This window comes from Miniopterus schreibersii, assembly GCF_964146895.1.
Source record: "Miniopterus schreibersii genome assembly, chromosome: 13".
In the NCBI taxonomy this organism is placed as follows: domain Eukaryota; kingdom Metazoa; phylum Chordata; class Mammalia; order Chiroptera; family Miniopteridae; genus Miniopterus; species Miniopterus schreibersii.
This window is the reverse complement of record NC_138113.1, coordinates 42862506-42872564: the sequence shown is the minus strand read 5'-3', so window position 1 is coordinate 42872564 and position 10059 is coordinate 42862506. Positions and strand designations below refer to the sequence as shown.

The 10059-nt window shown below is 44.5% G+C and overlaps 1 protein-coding gene across 1 annotated transcript; it reads right to left on the bottom strand.

Annotated features, from left to right (window-relative positions):
- Positions 1 to 994: 994 nt before the first annotated feature.
- Positions 995 to 9543, bottom strand: MRPL19 (mitochondrial ribosomal protein L19). Its single transcript, XM_081155844.1, has 7 exons — positions 9375 to 9543; positions 8731 to 8914; positions 8427 to 8544; positions 5540 to 5658; positions 5193 to 5327; positions 2637 to 2818; positions 995 to 2515 (listed from the first exon to the last, which is right to left on the bottom strand). The coding sequence occupies exons 2-7, from the start codon at positions 8831 to 8833 to the stop codon at positions 2294 to 2296; spliced, it is 879 nt and encodes a 292-aa protein (XP_081011970.1). The 5' UTR covers positions 8834 to 8914; positions 9375 to 9543; the 3' UTR covers positions 995 to 2293.
- Positions 9544 to 10059: the final 516 nt, after the last annotated feature.

Here is a 10059-nt window from a genome sequence, read left to right as displayed (position 1 = left end):
CTAATACCATCCCACAGCATTTCAACAAATGAATTTTGGGACACATAAACATTCAGACCATAACAGAAACAAAAGGGTCATTTCACCACAACCTTGGCAAGAACAGCCGTGGTGGAGGGGGACACATGGAGCCCCACTACTGCCTGACTCCTGTTTCCGAGGTCTCCTCGTAACAGGGAACCCTGGCATTTCTAGAGGTTATAGACTCTCAGGATGGAACTAGTCAGGGCATGGTGTATTTAACAGTCACCAGCTGGTGGGAGAGAGGTCACCTCCACTCTGCTTAGGTCCTGAAGACCAAGACTGATTGTGTCAGTTCCTTAGGGACAAGGCCCCCATTGTCTCCCTTCCGTGAAGCCATCACCTCTCTCTCTGTTGAAAGAAGCTGGCAACTTTATACATTTACTGAGGCCTCATGAGCCCTGGCCTAGGGAGTAAGGGACAGAGATGAGATTGCTGGGATTACTAGCTCCATTTATTGAGGGGTCTGGAGTCCCTGGAAGACCGGGATTCTACTATAACAATCGCCCAGTCCGACAGCATTCCAAGGAGGTTGATTCACACACACATAGTAAACACATTACTCTAAGTCACTGAAAGTCCCTCTGTGCCCAGAGGAAATGGTGCCATCTATGGGTTAGTGAAGGAGAGCGCATGGGTGTCATTGTGATAACCACATTGTGATAGCAGGGCGTTCAGGATTCCACGCTCTTCCTGTTGACTAATGAGCAGTGAACTTGATCTTTGTTTAAAGACCAAATGTGTGAAAGTAACACAAGAGATGGAAAGGCCAATGTGTGAGCCTGGTTGTACATTAGGGAGGGGAAAGATCAAGCTTGCAGATGTGTGTCCAACAGAAGCAGTGCTCAAGGCTTCCTTTCCAGAATCAGAGTGGTGGGGGTGAGGTATGCATTCACATGGGGAGAAGCAGTGTGTCACAGGGTGGGGACAAGCTTAGGGCTGGATGCAATCAAATATAGCTTAGGAAGTCAAGTCTGTTTGTATCTATTTATTAATTTAATAAATACATAAATTTTATTAATACTTCACACTCGTTTACCAGGTGCCAAACATTCTCCTAAGCATTTCAAAGCACCCATTAATCCTCACAACAATCCTGTGAGGTAGAGGCTTAGCCCTATTTTGTATGTAAGGGAACCGAGGCACAGGGAGGTTAAGTAACTTGCCCAAGGCCACACAGCATGGGGACTCGAAGACTGAAACTCAGTCTGGCTCCAGGACCCAGGTCTGAACCACTGCACTGTCCTGCTTCTCTTGACATCTGCTACCAAGATCTCCACATCCTTGCAAAATGCATTACATATTCCCTGCCTTTAAAATGGGGCATGAGGATCGCAAAATAAGTTTATTGATGGTTTTGATGAAAGTGTTCATCGCCCCGACCTAACACAGCGTTGGGTTCAGGGCTGCTGAGAGGTGGCCCTCAGCTGCCAGCTCATTCAGGGCTCTGGGGTCTACTTACAGTAGACTACCCCATGGAAAGCTCTGGAAGCATTTTAAGCAGGGAAGAGACATGGTCTGGTTTAGGTTTTAGAAACTGACAGGTCTTCTCCAAAGGTAATGGACACGGAGACCTGGCAATGACTGTGAAGCCAGAGCCCCTAAAGCTGTGGTCTCCTGGTCTGGCCTCGGGGGACTGGTTCAGGGGGATTTGTGAGTGGGGAGGAGAGGTTTGGAAGGCCCAGGTGAGTTGGGGTCAGATACCTTCTCTCCCACCCTGTTCTCTGCCCCCAGTGCCTCCCGAGGTGACTATGTCCTGCCACAGTGCCACCTGTCTTGTCCAGCCACTGGCCTTTGCCCCTGCTCCATATCCTTCACTGGAAGGAGGGCTGGGTACTAGGTGACTGGGGATGGCAAACTTCAGTGACACCCAACCCAACTGAGATAAGACATTCTGTGTCACCCTGGCACTAGACTGGAGGTGTAGGGTGGGCTGTGCCTGCTTGATGGGGTTGATCCAGCTGCTCAGGGCTGTGTACCTACATCCCTGTTCAGATTTCAGGCTTATATAAGAGGATTCTGTAATAGTTTGACTCTATTGTAGTTTTGCCTCCAGTAACAGAAGAGACACGGAACCACTTGGAATGTATATTTCTCTTTTTAAAGTAATAAACTGATGCACTAATTTTATTTTTTTTAAAACAGTACTAAAAAATAATGAATGCTTAGTTGATTTAATGACTATGTCCTTATATATGAAATTAAATTGGTCTCTTAAAAAATCCACTGAGCGTCAGTATATCTTCTGCAAGGAGCTAAAGACATTTTCAGATCAAGACTTTTTCGATGCCTCAATTTCTTCCCATATAGCAGCTTCAATTTTTGAGGTGTCATATTCCCTCATCATGTCAAACTCAAGCCACGGCTGACTCCACTTCTGAGCTTCTTTCATTTGCTCTTCAGTTAAACAAAGATCAAATCTGATTCCTTTAATATTAAATTTTGGACGCTCCCAGCGTTTGGACCAGGGCTTAGGCTTCATTTTTACTTTCAGCTATGGAAGATTTTAAAAAAGGAATAAATTAGGCTGAGAGTCATAAGCAGACTTCTAAAAGTTTTCATTAAGATGACTTATTTTATACTTGAACTTCTAGTTCCAACTGTACAACTCATACCTGATTAACAGGAACTTCTTGGCTAGATTCCTGTAGTACTGGCTTCATGTTCACATCAAAAGTGCTGTACTCAGGAAGGGCATCTCGTAAGTATAGCAGGCTGTCATCCAGCCGCTTCTCTAGTTTGACCACTTGGATCTCCTGGATTCTGGGATTATAAAGTTCAAAGCAAATCTCAACACCTACGAAGAGAAGGAAACATATCCTTAAATCTAAATCCAGATTCCTGCACGAGCCTCCCACTACAGTGAAAGCTATTTTGTAAAAGAACTAGCATAGGGTTTTGCACATAGGAAATGTGTCATAAATTTGAATCTTTAAAATAAAGATGATTGAAAATTTTAAAAATAAACTTAAGTCCACATAGATCAAAAAATAAAACATGAATTAGAGCAAAAAAGTCAAAAGAATGATATCTTCTATAAATAAACTGAGTCAGTACCTCTTCAATTCTGATAGTATTAACTTAGTTGGAGAAAATGGAGCCAATTCGTCACCATCATGCAGTTTATTTCTCAATTACCTAAATAAAGCTCTATCCTCTACATGAAGAGCAACGGGATTAATGATGCAAAAAAGAGGACATTTTTAAGTTCTACCTTGGGTTTAGAAGCCCTCTTAAGGATGCCCTAGGTTTTTTAACACTCTGGAGCCTTCCACAGGAAACAAGCTAAGGACAAGTAATAGTTTAACATACATCATCTGTATCATCAAATGCTAAGGGCAAGAGTGTATTCTGAGGTTTCCTGGAATAATCCCAAGAGAGAGATAAATAGTAAAATGTATGATCTATGTTAACATATAACCTTTAATACCAGGATTTGATCCAATATTTACTGTGCAACTATTCTGGTTCAGGCACTGATTTAGGAGCTGTGTCCACAGCAAAACCCAAGTAGGTAAGATTCTTCTCTCATAAAGCTTACATTCTAGTGGATGACACATAATAAATAAACAAACCAACAAAGTAACTTCATATACTGAAAACAACACAGGGTGATGATATTTTGATGGGAGAAGTGCCAGCGTCAAAGAGTACAGTCAGGGAAAATCTCTCTGAAAAGATAACATTTAAACTGATATTACAGAGGGCAAGAATGCTCCAGGCAGAAAGAATGGGAAATGCAAAGGCCCTGGGGTCTTAACAAACTTGCCATGTTTCAAAAACCAGAAAAGGCCCATTTGTCTGGAGCATAGTAACTTGGTGAGCCAGGAGTTAATCCAGCGATACTTCAGAGTTGGGAGCAGGAGAAGGTAGTGGCAAGGATGGGAGTAGTAGCAATGGAGATGGAGAAATAGACAAAACTGGAATATACTTTTTGGAGACTGAGCCATAAAAACATGATGAATTACTGGGTGTGTGAAAGAGAATGAAAAACAACTCTTATATTTGGTTTAAGTAAACGGGTGGGGAGTGGTACCATTTATGGAAATAGAAAAATAACATAAAAAGAACACATTGTGAAGGGAAATTTAAAAGAGTTCTGCTTTGAACTTGCTTTATCCTTATAAGCTATCCAAACGGATATATGTTTGGGAACGGTCATCATATGGGTGGTATTTAAAGCTACCAGACTAGAAAGAAGCACCAAAAAAGGGGACATGGATAAGGAAGGCGCAGGCAGGTGACAGTCAAAATGTACTGTAAGGAATGACGAGAAGGAGCTAACACTTTTCAGTACAGTGTCCAGCACTTCCTGTACCACATCACAATCACCTGACCACAACCCTGGGAGGGAGAAACTATTACTGTATCTCAGTTTTAAAGCAGAAAATCAAACACAGGACTGTCTGACTCACACTCATGCTCATATCTTTCTATGACAAGGCTTCTCCAAGCATAGGACCTGCCTGGAAGCACAAGTTTCTGTAATCAATCAATTCCTGCTGAGCTCCTGCAAGCACAGCACCCCAGGTCATTACAGGATAAAAGGCAACGAACTGCTCACCTATGTTCAACTTCTTCTGAATAACACTTCGCTGCTGGAGACCATGAAGTACACAACATTAAGTATGAAAACTTTATTGTTCCTGCCATTCTGGTTCATAATCTTTCTAACATTTTACCACCTGTTCCTCTGCCTTATTAGGCATAGCAAATCTAATTTTGCCTTTTTTAAAAATATCTGTGATTCTTAAAACTGATGCTGTGGTGACTCTTAAAACTGATCCTGTAATAAAAATTGGCCCATTCATTTTAGGAGAAAGTAAGGCATAAGAACATCATTATGTTTATAATTTTCTCAAGTGTTACTTGCTCCTAAAATGAACGTCCCCACACTGCTTCAGTCACCTGGCTCCTCCTGTGATGCTGCCAGTTTGGAAAGTCTGCTTCTAATGGCTGTTGTCCCCTGTAATACAAGAAGCCTTCCAGAGAAAGCAAAGCATCCGCTGTACCTCAATTTTCATACCATTCCTAGACCACAGGGTCCATGTCATCCCTTGGAGCCCCCTTGCACTTTTAAGTTATAGATGTCTTATCCCAGAGTGCAGAAAACAAAACAGAACCCTGAGATGACATTTTCCAGAAAATTAAAAAAATGCAATGGAGCCTACCTTGGCCTTCAATAGTATTCCTAAGGGTAAAAGTAGCTCCAAGTCCTGATCCTGATCTCTGGATGCAAATCCCCAGAAACTGGCTGGTTTTCCCATTGGCATATGGGTCGGCCGTAGTAACACGAAGAATACTTCCTACGAATTCAAAAGTGAATTTTTTTACATAGGACGCAGAAACATACGATAGCATTTCTAGTTAACTTCAGAACTTCCTAAAGGTTTTAGTATAATATTAGAAATAAGTACCTCATATGGACAAAACCCAGATATACGAAAAACAATCTTCTCTGTGCCAAGAAAACTAACCCTCCAGCCACTAATAATAATAGCATCCAGCTCTTACTGACCAACATAGAACTCTGGAATGTGGAGCACTTTTCTCCGTTCTAACATATCTTTTCTTTCTATATGAAATTTCAGAGGATTTGTTCTTCCTCTTGGAGGAATGAATTCAGGACTCAAGAACCTGTAGAAAAAAAAATTAGAAGCAAACTTGAAAGACCATGAAAAAAAAATCTGTTGCTTTCTTTAAAAAAAAGAGAGAAAGATTATGATTTTGAAGTGTTTTATTCTTTCTTCTCTAAATAAGAAAAACCAATCTTCTTTCTAAAATTATTGTCAGTGCTTATGAAAACAGCTAATAATCCTGAGTACTCACCTGGCACTGTGTTGAAAGTTTTATTAAACATCTACAGCGCCCATCCTGGCGTGGCTCAGCAGCTGAGCACCGGCCTAGGATCCAGGAGACTGGGGTTCAATTCCTGGTCAGGGCACATGCCCGGGTGGCGGGCTCGATCCCCAGAAGGGGGCGTGCTGGAGGCAGCCGATCAATGACTCATTATTGATGTTTCTATCTCACTCTCCCTCTCCCTTCCTCTCTCTGAAATCACTAAAGATATATTAAAAAAAAAATCTATAGCATAAATTAATCCTTACAACCACCAGGTGGATTTGGTGTCATTATCTCCTTTTCGTAGATGAAGGAAATGAAGCTTGGAGAGGATAACCTGTTATTATATTAGCTATAAACTTATCAAGTCAAGATTTCAATGTCTGTCAGACTCCAAAGCCCATGACCATGACCACAGGCCTCATGTTGAGGTGCACATGTTATAACAAATTACTTTGGAAAAGATATAAACATATAAATCATCAATTGCAAACTGACTTTAAAAGTATAAATGACATTACAATGCAAACTTGTGTCTCTATCACCCATCTCAAGAAAGAAATTATTAATACGGCTGAAGGCCCTGTGCACCCCTCCCTACCCCTATATTACTATGATGTAATTAACTAAATTTGGTGATGATTACTCCTATGAATTTCTTCCTTTTTCTGAATTTCCTACTTTGAAAATTTTAAAACCTACCAAAAGTTGAAATAGTAATACAATGAAGGCCCAAATATAATTCACCTAGTTTCACCTACTGCCAACATTTTACCGTATTTGCTTTACATATACTATAATTTTTTTTCCTGAGCCACTTGAAAATGACAAGCAAGGCATTTCATCCCTCAATACCTTAGAAGGTAAAGTATTTATTCTGCTAAGAATAAGAACATTCTCCTACACTTATCACAATTTTTATGACACCTAACAATTTCAAAATTCAATAATTAATCTAATATATAGTTCATATTTAAATGTACCTAACTGTCCTGGAAAAGGTCTCTTATAACTGTTGTCCAATCCAAGCTATTATCAAGCTTTACACATTGTATCTGGTTGTTAATCTCCTGTCTCTTAAACTAGAACTATTTCCCATCTTTGTATTTTTATAACACTGACTTTTTTGAAGAGACAATGTCTGATAGACTGTCCCTGGAATCTGGATTTCTTCATTGTCTCCATGTGACTAGACCAAGCTTAGATATTTTTGGTAAAAATATTACAGGGGTGATGATGTGATCTTATTTTGCCTTATGAGGAGGCACACAGAGTCAGCTTGTAGAGCTATTGGGAAAGCTAGGTTTGATTGATCTGTGAAAGTGGAGAATTTCGCCTATACATTTTTTTATACTTTAGATATGCATGCATGTCTGGGTAATGTAAAAAAAAAAAAAAAGCTATCATTATCAATTCTTCTACAGGTTGCTTTTTTCACACATAGTTGTCAAGTTCATCCATTCTGCTCTAGTTCATTCATTTTTCACTGCTGTATAATAGTCCACCCACTGATGGATATCTAGGCTGCTTCTTAATTTTTGTTTGTGACAAACAATACTTTTGTGTGCGTTCTTGACATTTCTTGTACTTGTTACTTTCTTTAAGTTTTATACCCTTGGAAAAGTATACACAACCTCAAACTTACTAAATTGTGTTAAATTGTCTTCCGAGGTAGTTACACGATTTACATTCCATTTAGCTGAATTACATTAAGCGCTGAGATTTATAGGAGATATTCCTTTTATATCTTAAAAAAAAAGTTGTATAAGGAAGTCTTTTCTCAATTTCCAAGTCTCATAAGTTCAACTTTATGTCAACTCAGAACCACGGAATATTGGAAACATTAAACACGCATACATGCATGCAGATAATCCAGTCAACAACCTAAAGCCCCTTCAGAAAGCCTAGAAATCACACCAAGTTTCCACCCGACTGACCCCCAAACTGGCTTTTTAATTAGGTCTCAAGAAACACTTTCTGAAATTCCTAAGTCATCTAAATTTACCTGTACCTCTCAAGTTACCTACCGCCCTTCAGCTTGTAGAGCTATTGGGAAAGCTAGGTTTGATTGATCTGTCAAAGTGGAGAATTTCGCCTAAACATTTTTTTATACTTTACACATGAATGTGTTTTGAAGAGCCAATTTCAAACCCCATTGGCAGGAATTTTTACCACTGTGCTGCATTTGCCAGGACACGAAAACACAGCGAGCGGAGAGGCCCAAGCGCGCGAGTCCTGGCGGATCCATTTCCACCCAGCAGGAAAGGTCGGCTCCTGGCCGTGACGGGTAGCACAAGGCACGCTTCGGGGAAGAGCTCCTGATGCAGGCCAAATGCCCGCGCAGAGAGCTTCAGATCGGGGAATCCCTGCTCGAAGCTCGGATTTAACAAGGCTGCAGGGAAAGTTCAGCCCGGCCTGGCGGCGAGGGGGACCGGCCTGCGCCGGTCCGCACCCGAGCTCCCGCAGGGGGTCCCCGCCCCCGCTTTGAGGCCGAGATCCACAGCGAGGGCCGCGGTTGGCGCGCGCGGACCTGCGGGCGGAGCGGCGCCCGCGTCGGGCCTCACCGGGTCTCCGGGCGCGGCGGGCGGCGCTTGTCCACGATGACGGGTTTCGGCGGCGGCTGGAACGCGCCGGGCTGGGAAGGCCCCGTGCTCTGCGGCCGGCCCGGCCCCGCGCTGGCCCCTGAGGAGACAGAAAGCGGGGGTCAAGACTGCTCGGGCCCCGAGCTCCGGGGAACGCTGCCATCTCCCCCGGCTCGCGGTCCCGCGAGGGACCTCCGCCAAGGTCGCCCCAGACTTCCAGGCTCGCCTACCCCTAGCCTGGCCCTGCGCCCCTTGTGCTCCCGGCCCTTAAGCCTCGTCCACTTACAGCAGGCGACAGAGGCCGGCGCAGGGAGCAGCGCCCTGGCGGCTCCCACGCTCCGGGTCAGGCCCACGGCGGCTCCACGGCTCCCTGCAACGGAGGCCGCCATGCCTGCTCGCTCCCGTAGAGACTACAACTCCCAGTAATCAGTGCGGCGAGGTCACGACCTACTACGGCCCTATGGCACCTGCTAGGGGACAAAATAGCCAAGTCTTTTTTTTTCCACTATGTCAAAACCCCGTTATGGGCTCGCGTCCTTCCTAGGTACCTTCTGTCAGCAGCTCTTACAGCATTTGCAACTTTCCTGTTTAATTTAACCTGGGTAATTATTCGATGAGTGCCTACCTCCACCACCACACTTGTGCCCCCCACGTGGTCCCATTACCTTCTCTGGCTTTCACTCTGCGGAACGCAAGGGGAATAAAACGCCCTGACAGGACAGGGGGCGCAAAGTCCCTGAGGCGGCAGAGAGCATCGCCCCTGTGAGGAGCTGAAATTGAGTTTGGGTGGGGATAGGTGGCATCGATGAATCCAGAAAAGGTAAATGAATTGTAAGTCTTGTTAAGAAATTTGGACTTTGTACGCTCAGCAAGGGTGAGAGAGCCCCTGCGAGGGTTTCACACTCAGAGCGGCGTGATTTACTTTATCACCTTTCGGTCATTTCAGTTGCAGCGACTTCCCCGAACACCCGAACCCCTGCCGGTGCGTGCAGAATGCATCGCGTTCCCCTCCAGACCTTCGCCGCCGCAGGACCGCCGTCTGCAGGCGCGGCTGCAGCGCCCCACCTGCCGCTTCTCGCGAGACCTCCGCGCCGTCCCTGCCGGCTCCCTGCCCCGCCTAGAGGAAGTTCTGAAAACTGCAGCCGGTGCCGCCGAACTCTCCAAAACCCCTGTACTCCCTGGTCGCCCGTCCTCAGCTGTAGGTCACGGTCACCTGTCCTCAGCAGCTGCCGTCGCGCTGGGCCCTGCCCCCAGCCCCCCGCAGCCCCGCCGGGCCTCACAGCAGCCGGGACGGCGTGGCACACACGCCTTGCCCTTGTCTTCTCCCAGTTTAAAGCGTCCCATAGTCTTCTGTTGATTGTGGGATAAAAATCAAGTTCTCAAAAAGCAACCAACCTCTGCAGGCTGCCCCCCTCACCCCCCCACCCCCCACTCTCCCCTTTGCCTTCCTGTGGGCACATGAACTGTTGCATCAGCCTGAGAAACAGGGCCACGTTTTAAGGACAGAATTCAAGGTAGTTTGCGGAGAGGCAGGGTCTTCTAGTTTAACTCCAACTTCCTTGATTAGATAAGAATGCATCTTAGAATAACAAGGAGTCACACAACCAAAATTTTA